The sequence below is a fragment of the Electrophorus electricus genome, chromosome 21 (assembly GCF_041902795.1).
Source record: "Electrophorus electricus isolate QZ-2024a chromosome 21, ASM4190279v1, whole genome shotgun sequence".
Lineage (NCBI taxonomy): Eukaryota > Metazoa > Chordata > Actinopteri > Gymnotiformes > Gymnotidae > Electrophorus > Electrophorus electricus.
This window is the reverse complement of record NC_137517.1, coordinates 18433566-18458656: the sequence shown is the minus strand read 5'-3', so window position 1 is coordinate 18458656 and position 25091 is coordinate 18433566. Positions and strand designations below refer to the sequence as shown.

Genomic DNA, 25091 nt, shown 5'->3' with positions numbered 1-25091 from the left:
CTATCCGTGACACAGTTCAAGAGTCTTTGGGGTTCAGCCCTAATGCATTACTTTTTGGACGCACGGTGCGTGGTCCATTGAAGGTTTTATATGACCGATGGTTGTCATCCAGTTTCCAATAGTGTCCTCCTTTGTGATTTCGCTGCCAAATTATATAATCGATTGCACTTTATTCAACAACTAGCCAAATGCAATCTTAATCTCTCCAGCAGCTATGAAGGCAATTTATGACCGAAAAGCTGGTGGTTGTTCATTTGAGGTTGGTGACAAGGTATTAGTTATTTTTCCTATGTTGGGATCTTCCTTAATTGCATGCTTTGCAGGTCCCAATGTCATAGACAAAAGATTGTCCCCTACCAATTATGGTTTGGCTACTCCTGATCGTAGACGAATGACACGTATGTATCATATCAATTTGCTAAAGCCCTATGTGGATCGAGATGTGGTTTCCTCTTCATCAATCCCTCGTACCCTGGCTACAGTTACGGTTGCTGCTGAGTATTCCCCTGAACAAGACGGGTTACGCCTCGCTCGCAACTGTCTACTGTGTGCACATCTACCCAACTCAGAACCCCTACGATGTCTCCCAGAGAAGCTGTCAGACTCAGCTAGGGATGACCTCCTTGCTCTGACAGAGATACCAATCATTATTTTCTGATACCCCTTTGTGTACTCCTGTTGTTCAGCATGATATAGATGTAGGCTCACACCCTCCGATTAAACAACATCTCTATCAAGTAAACCCCCGTAAATGTGCTTTGTTGGAACAGGAAACAACATATCTGCTTGATAATGGTTTAGCCATCCATAGTAACAGCCCTTGGTGTTCCCCCATCTTCTGGTTACGAAACCTGACGGTACCTTTCACTTTTGCACAGATTATCGTAAAGTGAATGATATTATAGCGTAGGATTCATTGTTGACAGAATAGGATCTGCCAATTTCGTGAGTAAGCTCGACCTCCTAAAGGGTTATTGGCAGGTGCCACTTACTCCTCACACCTCAAACATTTCAGCTTTTGCCACCCCTGATAAATTCCCGTAGTACACCTTTATGCATTTTGGTCTCAAAAATGCACCTTCAACCTTTCAGCAACTTATGAATGTTGTTAGGTGATGTCCTGAATTGTGAAGCCTACCTGGATGATGTAGTTGTTTATACTCGTACGTGGTATCAACACCTGCAAACATTAGAAATGTTTTTTGGAAAGTTGCAGGAAGCTTCGCTTGTTTTGAATCTAGACAAATGTGGTTTTGGTAAGGGTGAGGTAGCATACTTGGGCAAACTAGTTGGCTATGGTATGGTTCGTCCTTTGGATGCCAAAGTCAAGGCCCTTCTGTCCTTCCCTGTCCTGGACAACAAACAGAGTCTCTGACGTTTTCTGGGTACGGCTGGTTTTTACAGGGTTTTTTTTCTGTAATTGTGACACCCTTAACAAGCTTACTCCATGAGAAAGTTCCCTTTGAGTGGTCCCCTATGTGCCAGGATGCTTTTGATGCTATTAAAGCATCGTTATGCCATACACCTGTTCTGGCCACGCCCGACTTCTCGCATCCCTTTATATTGGAGGTTGATGTTAGTAGTGTAGGTGCTGGTGCTGTCATCATACAGGAGGATACCTAAGGCTTAGAACACCCTGTGTGTTATTTCTTAAAGACATTTCTAAAACATCAAGTAACAGCACCACCGAGAAAGAGGCACTTGCTCTTTAGTTAGCACTGCAGCATTTTGAAGTTTATATTGGAGGCAATTCTCAGTTTCACAATCCTTCCTAAATCAAGAGGATGGGTTAATATTAAATATTTTAAAGTATTTTTAAACATTATTCAGTAAATGTAATAACACTTGTTAATTCCAATAATATTGAGGCTTATGTCTGATAGTTATTAGAATATCCAGTGATTCTGGTCAGTACTATATCCCCGAGTTGTCCTACTTCAGAAAAGCGTTGACAGGAATGCCGACGTCTATAACCATTACCAATCTGTGCACGAGGACAGTCTGCGTGAGACTACACATTTGCTCGTTCTAAATCAGAGCAATTTTTTAAAGTTCAGGGGGAAATTAAAGCCTCTGCTATGAACCACATGACAAGACACCAATGGCAATTTGACTTTATGCTCGACTGGTATCAAGAAATAAAACCATTGTCATGTCTGTGATGAAACTGATCATGAAGTAAGCATAACCAAAACCACAACGTGTTTGATTATACAGCTACAGAAATCAGTGGAAAATAATGAGCTTGATGACTGAATTTGCACTGTGCTAAAGTAGGAGAACACCACTTGTCTAAATGGTGGCTGATGGGTAATTCTCCATATATAGGAGAGCATATCACTAAGTTCAAATGACATTTCTTTACCTATTTGACTAAAGTGCACTGTCATACGTTATACAGTATAAGAACTATATGTGTTAAATATTTATGTGAAATGGCACATGAAATATTGCATTGTATATGAAAGGGGCCCCAAGTAAATAAGTGTTTAACAATTTTATCAAGTTCATGAACGTTGCTTTACAGAAGGTTCGCATCTGGTCAAGGTACATAAAGCACATCTTTGCCTTTTGCATTCACGGTAAATAATTAAACATGAAAAGAGGAAAGTGACGTCCACACACACACACACACGAGACCGGAAAACATGTGAGGAACCAAAGTTTAACCCAAGTGAGCAATTGAGGGCCTTGTTCAGGGGCCCAACAGTGGCAATTGGGCAGTGATGGGACTTGACCCCACAACCTTCCAATTACAACTCAAGTACTTCAACACTGAGCTACCACTGCCCTAATAAGTAACAAAATAGCCAGGGAGACAAAGCAACAGTAACAGAAAAAATTAAGCTCAAAAACCTGTCAGACCGATAAAGACTTAAAGAACGCTTCGGGATTGCAGATTACAAAGTAGCAGCAAGACTCCCCAACTAAGCTATACAACAAGAGAAGCTTAAGCATGCTAATACTAATCTGCAAACAAGTGGGCAACATGATGGAGTGATTGACAAGGGGGAGGAGCTCAATACTGCAGTGGGGCTGATCCCTGGTGACCAGAGGTAGTGTCCTCCTGAACCAGTGGAACAGTTCAGGTCTGTGATACGTATTTCATATCCTTCAGTCTGTAGTGTTGAGTGTCACTGGGGATGCCCACTAGAGAACATCAGTCATGATTAGTCCCTCCCAGCTTCCGTGTTCCGTCATTGTTGAGTCGTTGTAGCAGTCCAGGGTCATATTACCAACATGGAGAGAAACGATTAAACAAATATAACACAAGAAGGCAAACAGGCTATAACAAAGACTAAGAAACACAACCACTCAGATAAACATGCAATGAACAGCATTGATACCTTGAACACAACAGGGTTTAAATACATGAACTTAACAAGGTAGAAACGAGGGACGGAGAAAACGAAACTACGGCATGAAACTAAAATACACAAGACAAGGAAAACATGAAACACAGAAGATGGGAGGGACTAATCATGACAATCATCAGTATTACGATTAAGGTTAGGATTAGGATTAGTAATTCAGTATTGAAGAGTCTGGATCTTGTACAGATCCTCAGAGTCTGATGTTTATTTGTGCACATATAAAAACTTTAGATCAGATTTTTCTTCATCAAAAAGAAGGGTGCTAATCTAACAATGAGTAGTTAATACAACAACACAGAAGTGAGATCAGGAGGAGATGAAGAAGTAGGATAGACAGAGAGAGAGAGAGGAGGAGGAGAGAGGAGGATGATAGATAGAGAGAGGTGTGGACGAGGCCTGAGAGTCATCACCTCCTGAGAGTCATCACCTCCTGACCTTGATACCTCACATACAGACACCACAGCACAGAGAAGTTACAGAGACATTTAGAAAAGTACAGAAATATAAACATAATATAAAACTTAATCAAAAATAATCACAAAATAAAAAAAAATACATATTGATTCCTTCACCCTAGTGAGGCTCACTACAGAAGATCACCAGGATTAAGGTTAGGGTTAAACCCTAATGAGGCTCACAACAGAAGATCACCAGGATTAGGGTTAGGGTTAAACCCTAGTGAGGGTCACTACAGTAGATCACCAGGAATATCCAGGTCTTTAATTTACAAAGTGCTGCAGTTACATAACACTGCAAAAAACCACTGCAAAAATTCTTGGGTCAAACATTAAAAAGTGGAGCATATTGTGTCTTTCTGAGTGATTCTAGTAACAAACACACAAAGATAAACAGTCACTCAATCACAAGCTTCAGAACTGCTGAAAAGACACAAGGTCTGTTGGCTGTGAAGCCCCACAGAACTCACACACTCATCTCCTCTACAGAGAAGGAACTCCAATACCACTGAATCTGATTCTCCTGGAATGTTTATGCTACAACCAGCAAACTTCATATTTAGATTCACATGATAAAACAAACAAACAAAACAATTATAATGTTATCAAGCATATCTGCACTAAGAGTGAAACTAGTATGTTCATTATGGTGAAACTACACTTTCACTGTAAGAGATTTTAGCTCCAACCTGTTACCTCTCCATCTATTATAAAACACCTTCCTGTTGTAGACATGAGCATCTGAAATGATCATTTAAAATGTGTTTAAACCAAATAAATGTATGAACACTTGGATAAGAGGGTTTAAACTCCTGGTCTTGTAGAAGCTTGAGTGAGTAACACAGGAGAATGAACTCTGTTTCCCAGCAGTCTCTGCTGTTCCTCAACAACCTTGACAAGGATGATTTAGAAAACATTCATTAGGATCAATCATTATTTCTGTTTAATGTACATAGAATCACTGTCAGTTCAGCTCCACACTACCTGTCCTATATTTAACAAAGCTGGTAGGTTTGGTTCTGTGCACATAAACAGTAAAGAGCTCTTACATGTTTCATGATTGTTTATTGATTATTATAAATCTGAGCAGAAGTCCCTTTGCATTGTTACTCAGTTTCACTTGAAATAAGGTTTAAAATGAACACTGGCTCCTTTTTCACTGAGTCGTGTTTATTAAAAATCCTCCAACCACAGCAGCTGCTACTGACAGTAATGAATGGAGTGGAGATCAGTGAGCACTCTATGGAGTGATATCTGCTGACTGGCTTCAGCTCTGTTTCCTTCACTGTTAGCTGGTTTTGAAGGACTCGTTTAAGCTCTTCTTATGAACAGCTATAGTGTTCCTTTAGGTCTTTGGGTCCAGTAGTGGCTTGGTACAGCTTGGTATCTCTGAAATGATGCCATAGATCTTAGAGCGCGGACCTTTGTGTGAGTCCTGCCTCAGCTCTGAGTACACAGTGTCTGCCCCCACACTGCTCTTCTCTAGTAGAGACAGAAGAGCCTGAATTACACCACAGGAAGAAGTCCAACCCTCCAAGTGATTAAACACAACAGGACCTGAATAACCTACAGTGGGTAACTAAGCACACAGTTACTAAGCAGTGAATCAAAATGCAGAATCTTAAGAGTTCTTCAGGTCAGCTGTATCTTGGTGTGTCACTGCTGTAGGTGACTAAAGCTTCTCCTTTTCATGTACCTTCTTTTTTCTTTGCTTTCTTTTTTGGTTTCAGTTTGATCTCATCATAAGTGACTTCACTTGGTCCAGCACCAGTGTCTGCAGTAACAGAGAACAAAACCAAAGCAAACACAGGCGTGAATTCTCGCTGACCTTTAGTGTTCTAACCAATCAACCAACAACAGCTCATCATACACACTTCTTTCCCACAATGCACTGCTGCTGCTTTTGGAGACCAGCATGTGTTTCCTTTGTCTCATGTGATGATTATATAGTAGATATATATAGTAGTATATATACAGTAGTGATGTAGATCAGACTGTATTCTCCAGTGTGTAGTAATACAGAACCTATTACTGATATGTATATTAGAGTGATGTTGTGTGTGTGTGTGAATTAAATCCCAGTGTGAGGGTGATGTGGATGTACCTTTATTCGTACTTTTCTTGTTGTGTTTCATGACCTGAACATAAGTGACATCACTGGGTTCATCTGCAGCTTCACCTGACACAGAGTACAGTGTGTTTATAACAGAGTGCAGTGTGTTTATCACTACAATACTATATAGTAGATATATACGGTAGAATATATACAGTAGAGTGATGTAGATCAGACTGTATTCTCCAGTGTGTAGTTATACAGAACATGTTTGTTATGGAGTACAATGTGTTCATCACAGAGTACAGTGTGTTCATCACAGAGTGCAGTGTGTTCATCACAGTGTACACTGTTTTTATTACTACAAGAGGTTCCTGGGCTTTACTGTATAGCTGCACTTTGTCCAAGTCTTTCACTGCTACACTCAGTGGGAAATGAAATCGTTAGCTGTGCTGCTCCTGTCTGCTGGCTCAGCTGTGTCATATATCTGAGCAGGTTCTGGGGTTAAAGGAAAAGACCATTTAATAAATACTAAACTGAAAGATTACTGGACACAGTAGAGAATGAATCACAAGTGATGAAGGATTATTTAAATTGTCTTAGAGAAGATAAAGCTTTAAGTTAATTGTTAATAAGGAAAGTTGTTGTTGTCTCATGGTCTGAGCAGTGTGCAGTGGTGTGACTGACACCCCTCACCTCCTGACTCTCTCTGGGTCTGATCTGATGTCTGATTGATGTCTGACTGACTCCCAGTACAGCGACACAGAGATTCTGCACCAGCCAACATGGAAATAAAGGAAAAGTGTTTAATACTGTAAACAGGTTTCATGATGTGTATCATACAAACGTATAATATTTAAACTATTCATAAATGACCTGCAGCTGATCTCAGACCTTTGTTGGTTTTGTAGCACCACAGCAGGGTCAGTAAGATGAAGAACACGACCAAACTCTGTCCCACAGTCAAACCAACCAGGCCAAGAGAGGAGGAATCACCATCTGAACTCATAGGAACAAAAACATCACATGAATCAAAATGATTTGTCACACGTGTCTGCTCCAGACTATGTGAGGTCACTGTGTACTCTCTTCTTCAACACAGTAGGGGGCGCTATTAGTGAAATCAGGTCTTGTAGTGTACGGTGGAAACAAATGCTTTTAAATCAGGGGTGCCAAAACAACAGTCCTGTGTATTATTTTTTAAGATTCATTATAAGTTGGTAATGATATTAACAAGAAATGAAGTATTTCTGGAATAAAGATACATTTACAGTATATTTTTTACCCTTAACAAGTAAACACAATACAATGGAACCAGTGTGTGTTCTTGCTACTGTCTACAAAGAGTTTAAATCAGTAAAACGGATGTTAAACTCATGACTCATGTTAAACTCATGATTTCTACTAAAATGTTATTGACTGCTGCCCTCTAGTGGCCAATCTGTGCACATGTCCAAGACTTCCCAGTACAAGTGTGATCTAATAGTGGCAACTTTTACTAAGTGTTTATAAGTACTGATATTTCATATTTTTGCTGAATATTTAACTGATAAATTTAATTTCTACGGTAGTTATAGAATGTTCTCAGTGTTCTACCTTTTTGTGTTGCTGGGATATTAGGTCTGAATGAGAACTCTGGGATCTTGTTTCTTGGTTTCAAGTCTGGTTCTCTTGGGTGTTATGGTGGTCACTTCCTTTATCCATCGTCACAGAAGTAGTAATTGTCATTTCTGTGTCTTCTGTTTCTGTGTCAGGTACATGTGGTGTCCCAGTTTCAGTACGTATGCATGGAGAGAGAGAGAGAGAGATGGTATTCACTAACCAGCAAAATGATTTCTTTCTTGAGTTGACTGACTGATTTGACAGCTGTCAATCATACCGTCACATATTTATTATATATTTATATATTATTTTTATTATTATTATATGATATTATGTGACATTATTATATGAAAATAAATTAAAACACAATGAGGGATTTTCAAAATAGTTTTATTGACTTTTAAAAAAATTTCTTTAATTGAAATGAAATGAAATGTGAAATGTTCAAGTGATTAAAGTGAATAAAAGTTATGAGTCTTAAACGAATATGTACCACCCAGTCTTTAATGTCTGCTCTGCTCCGCTGCCGGTCATGTACTGATACTCAAACATGCGTATGGGTCTCGGTTGTGTCTCTCTCTCTCACTCACACACTTACTCACCCATCCCACTCTCTCCCATTGGCTGATTCTCTAAGACACACCTCCACACAAGTCCTCCCCTCTACCATGCAGGAAAAACTTTCTGACAAAATTTATATATGGTGGTCCCCCCCAAAAAAAACCAAACAAACAAACAAACAAAAAAACAAAAAAAACAAACCAAACTCTTCCCAGGGTCAGAACTAGGCCAGAGTTTTGCTGCCTTTTTTCTTTGTACCCAACCACACGCTCTGACCAATCCTGTGTATAAGAGGTTTCTTTAATTGAGAAATATTATTGTGATTAAACACCTCTCTAAACACATGGCACAATTCTGTCACAGAGCTGTTATTTACATCCATATGGAATAATCACTCACACTGGAGTCATCACATCCCTTCCCAGAATCCTTCCCCAGTGTTCTGTGTTAGCCTCACAACACTCACGTTTGGGTCTGCTTTGTGTTTTCTTACTTCCAAATAAAGCAGCTTGTCTCCAGCACTGATGCCTCACTTCTCTGTAGCCAAAAAGGTCACAGACTGGAGGGAGTTGGACACAGAGAGGAAAACACCAGCCTGCCTTCGCCATGAGCTAAACGGACAGACAAAAACAGCCGTGTCAGGACAACACTATTTCACTAGTTCATGTTGTTTCTCTTTTGATTGATTGGTTGACATATAAAGAACACTGCCATGCACCTGCGCAGGCGTGTGTGTGTGTGTGTGTGTGTGTGTGTGTGTGTGTGTGTGTGCGCGCGCATTTGCTATCATAAACTGCATCCTAGAGGTGAATGTGTCAGTCACCATCACATAAGCATCGGGTGAGATGGGTTTGTTGTTTTAAGCAATAAAATGCAGATATTTCTCAACTGTTCCATGATAAAGGCTCATATTTGTTCACCCTCCAGAGCTCACGTTTGGCTGTGCTGACACAGCTAGATGTTCTGCCTTTTGAAACGTTTCCATCCCGAAAATTCTGAGTGGAGAATCTACTATGATCATAAGACACAGAATTGGCAGTGTGCCCATGGAATTACAAAAAACTAATGATTTACGGGAAACATGGATATGGGAATGATGTAATAGACAGTCTGTGTTTTGATCTGACGCATCATCCCACATCACCTTCAGTAATCATGTAACGTCCTTGTTGTTAAATGTCCATGTGGGAAGGGAGTGAACCTCCCCAGGTCTGTCTTTCCCTCTCACAACCTCCCAGCGTTCAGTGCCTGTCACCTCGCAGCCACACCCTCACCTTGAGCCCTCTTTATACTGTGTAATAATTATTTTCATATCATGCTTGAGCTTGGTTTTAAGGCATCTTAGGGGACGTTCTGTAACCGTCCCTCATCCTAGCGTCTTACGATCTTGGTGCTGTATCTTCTAGTAAAGTCTCCAAACACGGATCTGTCAGTGGTGGCTGGGGTCACTGAGGTCTGTTATGGGCATGTAATTCAGCCGTGGATGCGGGTCATGCCTTTACAGTTACCGCAGGACAGCCGTGTCTGGAATTCCGTTAGATTCAACCAAGAAAGCTGCAGAAGGAAGAAATTAAGGTGATTTTAGAAGCTGGCCTGTTAAAGACTTATTAAAGCATCCTTAATGCTAGAGAAACATCTTATATCCCTGAGAGAGAGAGAGTGAGAGTGAGAGAGAGAGAAAGAGAAAGAGAGGAAGAGAGAGAGCAGGTTCAGGTAGAGAGGATCTACTCAGGTATCAGAACTGACATACATACAGATGCTGACATGCAGATGAATTTCTCTCTGAAGCATAAATGTTTGTCTGAAGCATAAATGTCTCTCTAAAGTATAAATGTCTCTCTGAAGCATAAATGTCTCTCTGAAGTATAAATGTCTCTCTGAAGCATAAATGTCTCTCTGAAGCATAAATGTCTCTCTGAAGCGTAAATGTTTGTCTGTAGCATAAATGTCTCTCTCTCTGAAGTATAAATGTCTCTCTGAAGTATAAATGTCTCTCTGAAGCATAAATGTTTGTCTGAAGCATAAATGTCTCTCTCTCTGAAAGTATAAATGTCTCTGAAGCATAAATGTCTCTCTGAAGTATAAATGTCTCTGAAGCATAAATGTCTCTCTGAAGTATAAATGTCTCTTTCAAGCATAAATGTTTCTCTGAAGCATAAATGTTTGTCTGAAGCATAAATGTCTCTCTCTCTGAAGCATAAATGTCTCTCTGAAGCATAAATGTCACTCTGAAGCATATGAAATCATAACAGCATCTGTGGCTTGTGGGGGGAGTTTGCATGCACTTGTGTGAATGTGACAAAACAAAACTAAAAGTGCTGCCAGTTTTCTACAAGAAAGTTCCGTGTGTTGTCTGGGTTTCTTCGTGGTGTCCTCTGTGAAGTATGACACAGTGTCAGTGTTCAGGGCCAGGTGAGGGAGCAGGTGTGTGCGTGATTTGCATATCTCACTCTTTCATGGTGGAGTCAAACTGCCACTGCTGTGGCAGGAAACGAGTGGAGCAGACCACCTCACTATCCTGCAGGAAACACGCAGAGTAGAGACTGTCCCCAGACCGCTCCACTCTCCTGGACCAGGTAGACCTCCTTTATTCTGTTTCCACAGGAATGGCTCACCATTTTATCGCATGTATCCTGTGCTGCAAGTGTCAGATTTGGCAGAAGATAAATGTCAGAGGTTAATTTCAGAGTCAGAAGTGTCAGACATTGTGATTGTTCACCATCTGTCAAATCACAGAATGTAGTTTGTTTGCTGCCAGAATGACAAAACCACCCCAGGTAGGTTGGATTTTTTGGTAGATTAGAACTGTAGATCCCATGTTCTGATTGGTCAGCCAGAGGTGAGTGGCGGTGGTTGAACTTCCTGAGAGGAGTTTTGAGAGCCCGCCTCCTTTAGCCTGTAATAAGAATCAACTGTTACACAGATGGCTGGGTGAAGGCAGGTAAGTTGTGAAGAAAAGATGATAGCAGTAATCACAATGTAGGTAAGAGCATTGAAATAAATGGAAAAATAGAAATGAATGTACAGCTGATCCCTTCTAACCCTAAACCTTTAACCCTAACCCTAACCTAACCCTAACCTTAACCCTAAACCTGACTCTAACCATTACCCTGACTCTAACTCTAACCCTAACTCTAACTTTAACCTTAACCCTAACCCCAACCCTACCCCTAACCCTATACCTGCAGATTGCACCTTTAAAAACTTGCTTATTGCACCTTTAAAAATGTTCTTTTTGTCCTTTCATGTTCCATACAGGCAGTGCAAGCACACAGATGGGTAACACCAGCACTCACACCAGGCTGCTGAACCAGAGCAACAGGAATGTGCGTGTCTTCCTCACCCAGGACAAGCTGGAGGTGGATGTCTTCATTGTAAAGCATGACGCCCCAACGGGGATGATGACGTCGTTGCCATGGCCACCAACCCGGCCACGTGGAACGGTGAGGTTCGGTTTCTGTGGTGACATTGCGGACCACTGCTTCCTGGCCTCACAGATGTGTCAGCTCTCATGGAAAGAGAATCAGCATGTGTCTATCTTTGTCGAGGATGAGTTTGATGAGAAGATCTGTTCTAAACATGCGTGTATATGTGTTCCTCTGACCTCACCAACATCCATCATATTGTATGACGTTTAAAGGGTGGATCATCTGCACTGTGGATGTGCTGCACTGTGGATCATCTTCAGGGGTGTAGTGGGGTGTGTGCGGTGTGGCCTTCACAGTGAGGTGAAAAATATGTCGTAAATTGTATATTTTTATGTCATATATTGTTATTTGAATTTTTTTCCAATCTTCTCATTGTTTTTGAGCTTGTACAATTGACTTTACTGACTAAAGTAAGCTCTATGACACACAAATATTCTTCACTTAATTAATTGGCTAATTAACTGCCAGTTGATTAAAATGAACAAAGAAAATGAACAAATAAAATGAACCAAGTTAGTTTTAATGGGCTGCCTGTGTTAGCAGACCACTAACCCTGCAACGGTCTGTTAATTCCCTCTGGATGCAGAATTATTTGTGTGTGTGTGTGTGTGTGTGTGTGTGTGTGTGTGTGTGTGTGTGTGTGTGTGTGATAATCAGGCCTTCTCTCATCACTCTATGTAGTTACATTGCCATATATGGACACTCTTTGTTTCTGTACTCCAGCACACTAAATGTAAAATCAATCCACCATAACTGTTACCGTGCAGAACCTCGAGGGTATTTTCATCTAAACTGTCTGAACCCTACAGGAACCACACACCCTTAGACAATTATTACTCAGTATAATTTTCTACTCTAATGTTACATGCTGTCTAATGTTACACGCTCAAAGGGATTATTTAACAATTAATCCCATACAAGAATTTCAGAAACAGATTCACAAATTCAGCAGATTAGTGAATCAGTGTCACGATCCCATCGCTGCATTCATCTTCTTTCTGTTTTTGTTCCCATCCTGGTTTTCATCTCCATGTGATTCCGTGTTTTGGTTTCGTTAGTTCAGCCCCTCGTTTAGTTCTCTGGCCTTCATTAGTTTCCCCTGTTCCTCGTTTCTACCTTGTTAGGTCGTGTTTTTAAACGCAGTGTTTTCCTCAGTGTCTTGCTGGTGGTTGTTCTAGCCGTTATCTCCTCATTGTGTTTGTACTAAGCCGTTGTCTGAGCTCTTGTCTTGTTTCACGTTTATTCAGTCAGTGTTCTGGGTTCTGCCTTGTTGTCTGTGTATCTGTACCCTGTTTTCTCTCCATTTGCCTGTTGATTTATTTTCCCGATTTTCGTGTTTTGCTTTCTGTTTAATATATTTCCTGGATCTGTTCGTATCTGTGCTATGACCCTGGACTGTCTTAACGACCCCAGATTCTGGATTTGCTAATAAATCTCGCTCTTCTCAGCATCTGTGTCCAGCTCTCTATCGCTCCACATTACACAGTGTGTGTTTTCTTCATAAACCCTCTAAACACTTAGAGAATGCTGGATAGGATGTCCATAAGTAACAGACACTGTGGAACTGTGAAACAGCAGTAGTGAATCTGCTCATACCACAGCACACACCACTGTCCACAGAAACATAAATCACTGACGCCCCCTTGTGTTCAAAACCTTCAGCGCTTTAAAGTTCTCTAAAGATGTTTTATTGTGTAGGATTCATTTCTTTCACTTTTGTTTAATTAGGGTGCTTGTGAAAACAGAAGTCATTTTCCCCACTCACTTTGAAGCAGAGATTAGATGAACATTTATTCAAAGTGTTATGTAGCATGTTAAGGTGGTTTTATTTAAATGAACAGTTATACATAGTGGTAACCAGCATGTTAAGGTGTTTATGGTTAAATTAACAATCATACTTTTATTTTAATTGTGTCTGAAATGTTTTGCTGTCAGGTGTTTTCTTTAATAAATTAATTAATTGTTCATATTCATATGTTCCCTCTTTTATGTTTATAGTGCTGATTTCATTGGTTCAAGTTGGGCTTGCTCAAGGTGATTAATATTCTGTTTATATATTATTTAAAACCCAAACTGCCATTACTAACTCTATTCAGCTATTAGATGAAACATGAAATGATGGAATGGTGTCATTAGACATTTATGAAAATTTGCTATTTTAAATGTATTAATTTACACATTTAGCATTTTAGTGTATGTATTTTATAATTAATTAATTTATATAGTATTAAAACATGTGCAGGACAAGACAGCACTGACTGGTGTGGTAGATTTAGATTTAGATCTGTGTAATTTATTTGTTTTCAAAGTAACTGAATGAAGAATTCAAATGTTTAATGTTTCTGCAGGTCATGTTAAAGCTGTTGTGAGTGTAAGTCCTGATAATCAGGTGTTCAGAGGAGAGACTGTGACTCTCAGAAATGACATACAGGGAGAAGGAGACACTGGGTGGACGTACAGCTGGTATAAGAATAACTACAGTCTCTACCCACACACCACATACAATGCATACATGATCAGCTCTGTTACACAGTATTACAGTGGTACATACACCTGCAGAGGTTACAGGGGAAGAGACTCTCAGAGCTCAGAGATCAGTAATGCTGTTACATTAACTGTGTCAGGTGAGTTTGGACTGTGAATTCAGCCAATAGACATTCATAGCAAGGTTGTTATTGTGTGTGTGTGTGTGTGATTTTAAACACAAAGCATTTTATATTTGCTGTGTTACAGTGATACCCCAGGCATTACTGAGTGTGTCTCCACAGATCTGGCTGACTGAAGGAATCTTAGTGAGTCTAAGATGTGAGGTCAGAGACTTCTCTACAGGCTGGACATTCAGCTGGTACAGAGCTGTTCCCTACAGAGAATGTTTAACTCCAGTAATACACAATCATAGCTATGTGAGGTATTGTGTTGAGCTCCTCTCAGACAGCAGAGGAGCTGCAGGCTCCTACACTCTCAGTCCTGCTGCTCTACATCACACAGGAGTTTATGTGTGCAGAGCAGAGAGAGGAGAACCAGCCTATCAGACACAGTACAGCAACACACAGCCACTATGGATCACTGGTGAGGACATACAACAGCAGTGTGTGTGTGTGTGTGTGTGTGTGTGTGTGAAACATCAATCACTGTCATAGACACAATCAAGAGCTTAGTTATATGTTATTAACTAGATGTCATTAGTGGTTTTCGATCATGAAAGGAGGCATCAAACTGGTTGTAATATTTCCATGTTAAACGTGTTCACTACACTTTTGCTATGATAAGACAATAATAATAACGCCTGATGTATAATTTCTGTTTCTAAGGTCTGTCGCCTCCAGTCTCTCTGATCATCAGTCCCAGCAGAACTCAACACTTTAGAGGTGAATCTCTCTCACTGAGCTGTAAGGGACAGAGTGACTCTCCTGGATGGAGAGTGAGACGATACACACACAGTGGGAGTGTGTCAGATTGTTCATCACTCTGGGGATCAGTTACAGGATCTAGACGCACCATCGGATACCTCTACACATACCACACTGGAGTGTACTGGTGTCAGTCTGAATCTGGAGGGAGCAGCAATCCTGTTAACATCACAGTGCACAGTGAGTCTGCATGTATGCACTCACTAGTTAAGGAGAAAAGGAAATGTTTGATAACAGGATATTATAGTTCACAATATATAGAACTATCAGTTACTGACTAAGAAAACTGTTAACAGGTTAATAAGAAAAGCTGTTTAACATCTTCTCAGTGTGTGTGTGTGTGTGTGTGTGTGTGTGTGTGTGTGTGTGTGTGTGTGTGTGTGTGTGTGTGTGTGTGTGTGTGTGTGTGTGTGTGAGAGAGAGAGACGTTAGTTTGCTTTCCAATAATTGGGTGATTGTGTGTGAGGTCAGAATTTAAAGATTTCACATCTTTATTATTACACTAATTTAACCAGAGCTTCAAATTTAACCAGAGCTTCAAATGTATGTTGGCAAGAAAATAATTTCATAATTCTGAATCTTGGAGCAGTAATCCTGTGAACATCACAGTGCAGGGTGAGACTCCATGTAGTGAATTTACGCTTGTACTGAGTTTACTGTAAACACCATGAACACCATGTCCTGTCCCTGACTGAATTCTCTTCAGTTTATATATTATTATATATTTTCATATGCATTTTAGTATTTGAGTCTATGGATATACATTACTTACATTTAGTCATTCAAGCCATGTAAAGTTACTGTTACCCATCATTTTCTAAGAGACAGAATAGATGTTTTCTACATATTTTATCCACAGCAGAAATAGAAAATCAAATTACAGTAATCCAAGTACTCAAGGAAACACCCCCATCTTGTGTTGTAATCAGTATTTACATAAATGGAACATAAAGTGTTCACATGGAATCCAGTTACATTAATTAAGGCTTAAATTTACATGTAATACACTCATTTATTTTAGAAAAATAAAATGCTATTACATTCCAGTGGCGTAGTATCTATTTGTAAACTAGGGGCCCTTTTAATTCAAGGACTGGCTGGGAGCGTTTTAAACAATGAAAACATTTGTGTTCATTTCTGTTGACTTTAAGAACCACCTGTACTGTCACCATCTACTGTACCATCACCACATTACTCCTACTGTACCATCAACACATTACGTCTACAAGAGTCACATTACTGGACAAAGTGTCCAAGGTGGTACTGGATGGAATAATTATGTGACTCACAATCATGTGTTCACATTTTACACTCCAATCACAATCAGATCCCACATAATCTCCAGATAATCTCCACAAAACACAGTGATTAACAGATTAGAATGCAGCATCGTGGGTCTAACCTGTTTGTTATAATATATGTAAATACAGAGTGACTCCAGGAAGACACTGGGGGTCAGTCAGCTGTAACATGCAGTGTTCTCCATCTCTTTCCACAGATTTACCCACAACTACACTGACTGTGGAGCCTCAGAGTCCTGTGTTCACTGGAGAGTCAGTCACTCTGAAGTGTGAGGTTCAGGGTTATGATGGGTGGACATATCAGTGGTATAAGAAGAAAGCTCAGAGTCAGTGGACTACAGTGTCTCAGTCTGTGTTTGACACTGTAAACAGAGATACTCTCACCTTCAGTGGAGATGCTGTAGTTAATGGGGATCAGTACCAGTGTAGAGGAGAGAGACATGACAGACCAACAACATCACAGTACGGTAACACTGTTACCCTCACTGTACATGGTAAGATTACTGTCATTTTAGGAATTTAATGTCTATTTTATTAATTTTAATTATTGTTTGTTAAATAATTTACACTATTTGTATTCAGTAGCATAACACACACTGGGCACAAAGGAAATTGTAGCTGTCAGGTAATTACACAGTACATTGTATTAGATATATATTGTATTCACAGTTCCACTGCATGGTATTAGAGTTGTACTGTTATTACAGTTACACTACATGGTACTGGAACTGAAATGCAAACTTACTTCTTTTCTTGTTATCTTAGTGTTATTATGTCATTACAAACTTGCAATGGATCTTAAAAGTGATGCACAAAATTGATAGCAATGAGTGAGCTCTGTTAGGGCAGGTGAAAACAGGCTGTACTGTGGTCCTACAGGACCTTTATTTTGACACCCCTACTTTAAAGGCATTTGTTTCCCCCCTGCACTACAAGACCTGATCTCACTAATAGCGCCCCCTTCTGTGTTGAAGAAGAGAGTACACAGTGACCTCACATAGTCTGGAGCAGAGACGTGTGACAAATCATTTTGATTCATGTGATGTTTTGGTTCCTATGAGTTCAGCTGGTGATTCCTCCTCTCTTGGCCTGGTTGGTTTGGCTGTGGGACTGAGCTTGGTCGTGTTCTTCATCTTACTGACCCTGCTTTGGTGCTACGAAAACAACAAAGGTCTGAGATCAACTGCAGGTCATTTATGAATAGTTTAAATATTATATGTTTTTATGATACACATCATGAAACCTGTTTACAGTATTAAACACTTTTCTTTTATTTCCATGTTGCCTTGGAGCAGAATCTCTGTGTCGCTGTACTGGGAGTCAGTCAGACATCAATCAGACATCAGATCAGACCCAGAAAGAGCCAGGAGGTGAGGGGTGTCAGTCACACCACTGCACACTGCTCAGACCATGAGACAACAACAACTTTCCTTATTAACAATTAACTTAAAGCTTTATCTTCTCTAAGACAATTTAAATAATCCACGAATAAACATACATCCACATCACCCTCACAGTGGGATTTAATTCACACCTCACACACACAACATCACTCTAATATACATATAAGTAACATTTTCTGTATAACTACACACTGGAGAATACAGTCTGATCTACATCACTATTATATATATAAGTAAGAGGTTCTGTATAACTACACACTGAAGAATACAGTCTACATCACTCTATTATACATATAAATAACAGGTATGATATAATTATACACTGGAGAACACAGTCTGATCTACATCACTCTATTTGATATATATATATATATATATATATATATATATATATATATATATATATATATATATAAGTAACAGGTTCTGTATAACTACACACTGGTGAATATAGTCTGATCTACATCACTCTACTGAATATATACTACTATATATATCTACTATATAATCATCACATGAGACAAAGGAAACACATGCTACTCTCCAAAAGCAGCAGCAGTGCATTGTGGGAATGAAGCATGTATGATGAGATATTATTGACTGGTGGGTTAGAATGCTAAAGGTCAGTGAGAGGTCACGCCTGTGTTTTCTTTGGTTTTGTTCTCTGTTACTGCAGACACTGGTGCTGGACCCAGTGAAGTCACTTATGCTGAGATCAAACTGAAACCAAAACAGAAAGCAAAGAAAAAAGAAGGTACATGAAAAGGAGAAACTTTAGTCACCTACAGCAGTGACACACCAAGATACAGCTGACCTGAAGAACTCTTAAGATTCTACGTTTTGATTCACTGTTTAGTAACTGTGTGCTTAGATACCCACTGTAGGTTATTCGGGTCATGTTGTGTTTAATCATTGATCTATGGCATCATTTCAGAGGTACCAGGCTGTACCGAGCCACTACTGGACCCAAACACCTAAAGGAACACTATAACAGGCCATAAGAAGAGCTTAAACCAGTCCTTCAAAACCAGCTAACACTAAAGGAAACAGACCTGAAGCCAGTTAGCAGATATCACTCCATGGAGTGCTCACTGATCTCCACTCCATTCATTACTGTCAGTAGCAGCTCCTGTGGTTGGAGGATTTTTAATTAACATGACTCGGTGAAAAATAAGCCAGTGTTCATTTTAAACCTTGTTTCAAGTGAAACTGAATAACAATGCAAAGTGACTTCTGCTCAGATTTATATTAATTAATAAACAATCATGAAACATGTAAGAGCCCTTCACTGTTTATGTGCAAAGGACTGAACCTACCATCTTTGTTAAATAGAAGACAGGCAGAGTGGAGCTGAACTGACAGTGATTCTATGTACAGAAATAATGACTGATCCTAATGAATGTTTTCTGAATCATCTTTGTGAAGGTTGTTGAGGAACAGGTTGTTGAGGACTGCTGGGAAACAGAGTTCATCCTCCTATGTTACTCACTAAAGCCAGATGTTTTGCCCATACAAATGGATCCACACCAGCTATACCTCGACAAACTTCAGAGGCATTAGCTTCATCAATACAGTCACTAAAAACGTCTACTTCAAAGGCATCCACTCAACAGAAAAGCAGTGCATCTACATCAGAAACTGCAAAAACTGTGACTGATATAATTACATATATGCCCCACACAACTAGATTCACACCAACTATAGCTCCACAAACGTCAGAGGCATTAGCTTCATCCTCAACACAGTTACTGACAAGAATGTCTACTTCTACTGCATCCACGCTACAAAAACTGTGACTGATATAACTACATCTATGCCCCACACAACCGAATTCACACCAACTACAGCTCCACAAACTTCAGAGGCATTAGCTTCCTCCTCAACACAGTCACTAACAACAATATCTACTTCAACTGCATCCACTCAACACAAAACCAGTGCATCTACTGCAACATCTCCAAAAACTGTGACTGCTATAACTACCTCTATTCTCCATACAACATCTGGATCCACGACAACTACAGCTCCACAAACTTCAGAGGCATTAGCTTCTTCCTCAACACAGACACTAACAATATCTACTTCAACTGCATCCACTCAACACAAAACTAGTGCATCTACTGCAACATCTCCAAAAACTGTGACTGCTATAACTACCTCTATTCTCCATACAACATCTGGATCCACGACAACTACAGCTCCACAAACTTCAGAGGCATTAGCTTCTTCCTCAACACAGACACTCACATCAATGTCTACTTCAACTGCATCCACTCAACACAAAACCAGTGCATCTACACCAGTAACTCCAAAAACTGTGAATAGTATAACGACTTCTATTCCCCACACAACAACTGGATCCATGCCAACTACAACACCAAGAACTTCAGATGCATCAGATTCATCCTCAACACAGTTACTGACAACAATGTCTACTTCTACTGCATCCACGCTACAGAAAACCAGTGAAAGTACTGCAACAACTCCAAAAACTGTGACTGATATAAATACATCTATGCCCCACACAACTGAATTAACACCAACTACAGCTCCACAAACTTCAGAGGCATTAGCTTCATCCTCAACACAGTCACTAACAATATCTACTTCAACTGCATCCACTCAACACAAAACTAGTGCATCTACTGCAACATCTCCAAAAACTGTGACTGCTATAACTACCTCTATTCCCCATAAAACATCTGGATCCACACCAACAACAGCTCCACAAACTTCAGAGGCATTAACTTCTTCCTCATCACAGACAATCACATCAATGTCTGTTGCAACTGCATCCAAACCAACAAAGAAAAATATTACTTTGACCTCTTTAACATCATCTATATCACAGATAAGTACTTCTTCAAAACCAGCTCCTTCAGAAACATTGACTACAACGACTGGATCCATGCCAACTACAACACCAAGAACTTCAGATGAATCAGCTTCATCCTCAACACAGTTACTAACAATGTCTACTTCTACTGCACCCACGCTACAGAAAACCAGTGAAACTACTGCAACAACTCCAAAAACTGTGACTGATATAATGACATATATGCCCCACACAACTGGATTCACACCAACTACAGCTCCACAAACTTCAGAGGCATTAGCTTCATCCTCAACACAGTCACTAACAACAATATCTACTTCAACTGCATCCACTCAACACAAAACCAGTGCATCTACTGCAACATCTCCAAAAACTGTGACTGCTATAACTACCTCTATTCCCCATAAAACATCTGGAAGCCCTCAAGCTTCTACAAGACCAGGAGTTTAAACCCTCTTATCCAAGTGTTCATTCATTTATTTAGTTTAAACACATTTTAAATGATCATGTCAGATACTCACGTCTACAACCGGAAGGTGTTTTATAACAGATGGAGATGCAACAGGTTGGCGGTAAAATATCTTACAGTGAAAGTGTAGTTTCACCATAATTAACATACCAGTCTCACTCTTAGTGTAGAAATGCTTGATAACATTATAATTGTTTTGTTTGTTTGTTTTATCATGTGAATCTAAATATGATGAGTGCTGGTTGTAGCATAAACATTCCAGGAGAATCAGATTCAGTGGTGTTGGAGTTCCTTCTCTGTAGAGGAGATGAGTGTATGAGTTCTGTGGGGCTTCACAGCCAACAGACCTTCTGCTTTTCAGCTGTTCTGAAGCTTGTGATTGAGTGACTGCTTATGTTTGTGTGTTTGTTACTAGAGTCACTCAGAGAGACACATTATGCTCCACTTTTTAACCTTTGATCCAAGATTTTTACATTTTTTTACAGTATTATGTAACTGCAGCACTTTGTAAATTAAAGACCTGGAGATTCCTGGTGATCTTCTGTAGTGAGCCTCACTAGGGTTTAACCCTAACCCTAATCCTGGTGATCTTCTGTAGTGACCCTCACTGGGGTTTAACCCTAACCCTACTACTGGTGATGTTCTGTAGTGAGCCTCACTAGGGTTTAACCCTAACCCTAATCCTGGTGATCTCCTGTAGTGAGCCTTTAACCCTAACCCTAATCCTGGTGATCTTCTGTAGTGAGCCTCACTAGGGTGAAGGAATCAATATGTATTTTTTTTTTTATTTTGTGATTATTTTTGATTAAGTTTTATATTATGTTTGTATTTCTGTACTTTTCTAAATGTCACTGTAACTCTTCTGTGCCGTGGTGCCTGTATGTGAGGTATCAAGGTCAGGAGGAGATGACTCTCAGGAGGTGATGACTCTCAGGCCTCATTCATACCTCTCTCTCTCTATCATCCTCCTCTCTCCTCCTCCTGTCTCTCTCTCTCTGTCTATCCTACTTCTTCATCTCCTCCTGATCTCACTTCTGTGTTGTTGAATTAACTACTCATTCTTAGATTAGCACCCTTCTTTTTGATGAAGAAAAATCTGATCTGAAGTTTTTAAATGTGCACAAATAAACATAAGGACTCTGAGGATCAGTACAAGCTCATGACTCTTCATGACTGAATTTCTAATCCTAATCCTAACCTTAATCCTAATACTGATGATTGTCATGATCAGTCCCTCCCAACTTCCTTGTTCCGTGTTTTCCTTGTCTTGTGTATTTTAGTTCCATGTCATAGTTTAGTTTTTTCTCCACCTCGTTTGATTGCTTACACTTGTCCCTCATTTCTACCTTGTTAAGTTCATGTATTTAAACCCTGTTGTGTGCCTGGTATCAATGCTGTTCATTGCATGTTCATCTGAGTGGTTGTGTTTCCTAGTCTTTGTTATAGCCTGCTTCCCCTGTTTGCCTTCATGTTTTTTGTTTGTTTAACCATGTATCTCCATGCTGATAATATGACCCTGGACTACTACATCGACTCAACAACAAGGGAATACGGAAGCTGGGAGAGACTAATCATGACAATGATGTTCTCTAGTGGTCATCCCCAGTGAGACTCAACACTACAGACTGAAGGATATGAAGTACGTATCACAGTTATTATCACAGAACTGGACTGTGCCACCATTAATAATGACACCAGAACCACTACTATTACTTTATAATGGTGTCAGTATCACAGAAATGGACTGATCCACTGGTTTAGGAGGACACTACATCTGGTCACCACAGATCAGCCCCACTACAGTACTGAGCTTCTCCCCCTTGTCAATCACTCCATCGTGTTGCACCCTTGTTTGGTGATTAGTATTATTGTGTTTAAGCTTCTCTTCTGTAGTTTAGTTGGGGAGTCTTGCTGCTACTTTGTAGTACTTTGTAGCAATCCTGAAGTGTTCTTTAAATCTTTATAAGTCTGACTGTTTGTGATCTGACTTTTGTCTCTTACTGTTGCTTTGTCTCCCTGTTACTTTTTTACTTCTGGTATTTTTGACCTATGCCTGCTGTTTTACATTGTGATACTGGATGTGTGTTTAGGATTTATCCACCATGCATTAAACTCTCACTTTGGTTAAACTTTGGTTCCTCACATGTTGTCTGGTCTCGTGTGTGTTTAACATGGATGTTACGTTCCTCTTTGTTGTCAGGCCTGGTTTTCTCAGTATGTGTGTGAGGGCACTGAGACTCAAAACAAAACATCTGTACCCTTTTCATTGGTTGGATCATTTTATTGATGTTTTAGTAATACAAGCCTCAAGAAATGATATTTCAAATAAAGAATTTTATTGGTGTTTTCTTTTGTTTCATTATTATTGTTAGACACTGAAGCCTTTCTGTCTTCAGCCACCCAATGCAAGGTCTCTGCTTATCAGCCATGACATGATGGCTTGACCGCGAGCTGGTCTCTCAAGGTCATCTGCTCCCTCTTCTTGCGTACTTTACCCCTCCCTTTCTCTTACAACAGCAGCGAATACAGCCAGGGGGTTCAGGAAGCCTTGGGGGAGCCGGCACCACATGTATTGCCCACCCTGAAATGTAAATGCGAAAAGTGGTTGGCTGTCTGGGGGGACTGGTAGAGAGAAACAGGCAGAGCAAATATCCACAACAGTAGAATAGTGGTGGTGTGCAGGTATAGAGGTTAAAATGGCAGACACATCTGGCACAAGCTGGGCTATAGGAACTACTATGTCATTAATGTGCCTGAGATCTTGTGTAAATCTCCATCCCTTACCGCCTGGTTTACGCACTGGGTTTACAGGGGTATTGTAGGGTGACACAGTGCGAATGATTACACCTTGGGTAAACAGGGAGTCAATGATAGGTGACAGACCTGCTTCTTTTTCAGGAGATAGCAGATACTGTTTACAGTAAACAGGGGTACCATGCTTGAGTCGAACCTTATAGGGAGGACAATGTATAAACCCCACATCATTCTTATGGGCAGCCCACAGAGATTTAGGGATGTCTTCCAGCTCAGGAAGTATAGAGTGTTCTGCTGTGTTGCTAGGCTGGCCCAGCATTTCTGTAAACATAGAGATATTTGGTCTGGAATGGATCATCATTTTGCCCTGCTCAACAGAGAGAGAGAGATTCATTTTAAACATCAAATCGCGACCCAACACCACCTGAAGAAGGATGCCTGGGAAGGGCAAGAAGAAGGGGAAAAGACGCACTTCCCCAAATTGTGTCCGCAATATCTGTGTTCTCGGGTACCTTCCTGACTCCCGCAGTAGGAGAGCATGGTCCAGTTGCGGAAGTGGAGGAGTCACACGGGACTATGTCTGACCAAAACGACTGGTATAATGATTTCCAGTCCTCGGAGTCGGGCACTGCGGACTTCTCCCTTATCGCAATGAGACCATCACTCATCTGGGCTTCAATTCATGGAATCACAATGGGGGAGGGACCCGCTGGGTACTCAGCGGTGGAATCCGTAGGGTCCTACATGGACCTCACAGAGGGCTATGCGGAGTATGGAGAGCAAAGGGAGTGCAGTGACGTCACTCTGGAGTTGGACCGGTGCTCCGATCATGAGGAGGACCCGTCGATGGAGGTGGAAGAGGTACCTCAGCGGGATCCCTCCTCTCAGACTGATACCTTGGGCTCCAAGGGTGATGAGCCCCCAGCAACCAAGGCCTCTCCTAAGGCTCTGCCCAGGGCAAGGTGCTCTAGGGGGAGACCTCCCCCTCCGAACAACGTCACGAGCTCTGAGGACGACGAGCCCCCAGCACCAAGCTTCACAGACTGTTTAATTTGTGTAGTGTTGTGCCTGTTCCCGTCACCATGTCTCTCCCCATTACCATAAATGTGCCTGTCCTGTTGTTCTGCTCTGTGTCCATGTCAGTCCCCATCAGTGTGTGCATTCCTGTGTCTGTCATTGTGTTAGTCCCAGTGTTCCTCCCTGTGCTCCTGCTCTTGCTAGTCTGGGGCGGACTGCCCTGTCCTCTGGCCTCGCCGTTTGACGTTGGTCTCGGGTCTGCAGCCGTTCAGCTGGCGCACTGGGAGTCACGCCCTTCAGGGAGAGGTTCTGTCACGTTATGGCCCTGCCCCCTCCTCATATGTCTTGGTATGTGTGTGTGCGTGTGTGATCGTCCATGTTGCCACAACCTCTCATGTCGTCCACCTGTTTTGCATTATGTCTAATCG

The 25091-nt window shown here is 40.7% G+C and overlaps 1 protein-coding gene, 1 long non-coding RNA gene and 1 pseudogene across 3 annotated transcripts in view; 2 read left to right on the top strand and 1 right to left on the bottom strand.

The window, feature by feature from the left end:
• LOC145652946 (uncharacterized) overlaps nt 1-3923 on the bottom strand; it is a 56733-nt gene extending 52810 nt beyond the window's left edge. The window contains exon 1 of the long non-coding RNA XR_014119231.1: nt 3802-3923. This is a non-coding gene — a long non-coding RNA (uncharacterized LOC145652946). The remainder of the gene's footprint in view (nt 1-3801) is intronic.
• LOC113568751 (cell adhesion molecule CEACAM5-like) overlaps nt 1-25091 on the top strand; it is a 159962-nt pseudogene that overhangs the window by 68376 nt on the left and 66495 nt on the right. The gene's annotated exons all lie outside the window — the stretch shown is intronic.
• LOC145652981 (uncharacterized) lies at nt 10430-20527 on the top strand. The gene is made up of 10 exons (XM_081704839.1): nt 10430-10457; nt 11304-11488; nt 13863-14097; nt 14207-14542; nt 14785-15063; nt 16382-16678; nt 17480-17554; nt 18264-18341; nt 19476-19698; nt 20311-20527. Exons 1-10 carry the CDS (start codon nt 10430-10432, stop codon nt 20525-20527), a joined length of 1953 nt encoding a protein of 650 aa, XP_081560965.1.

What these genes read in the sequence shown, in the direction of transcription:
- LOC145652981 (XM_081704839.1), top strand. Translation starts at nt 10,430, where the DNA reads ATGACACAGTGTCAGTGTTCAGGGCCAG. An exon ending in ACAGCCACTATGGATCACTG is followed by an intron (nt 14,543 to 14,784) that starts GTGAGGACATAC and finishes TCTGTTTCTAAG; the next exon opens with GTCTGTCGCCTCCAGTCTCT. An exon ending in TGTTAACATCACAGTGCACA is followed by an intron (nt 15,064 to 16,381) that starts GTGAGTCTGCAT and finishes CTCTTTCCACAG; the next exon opens with ATTTACCCACAACTACACTG.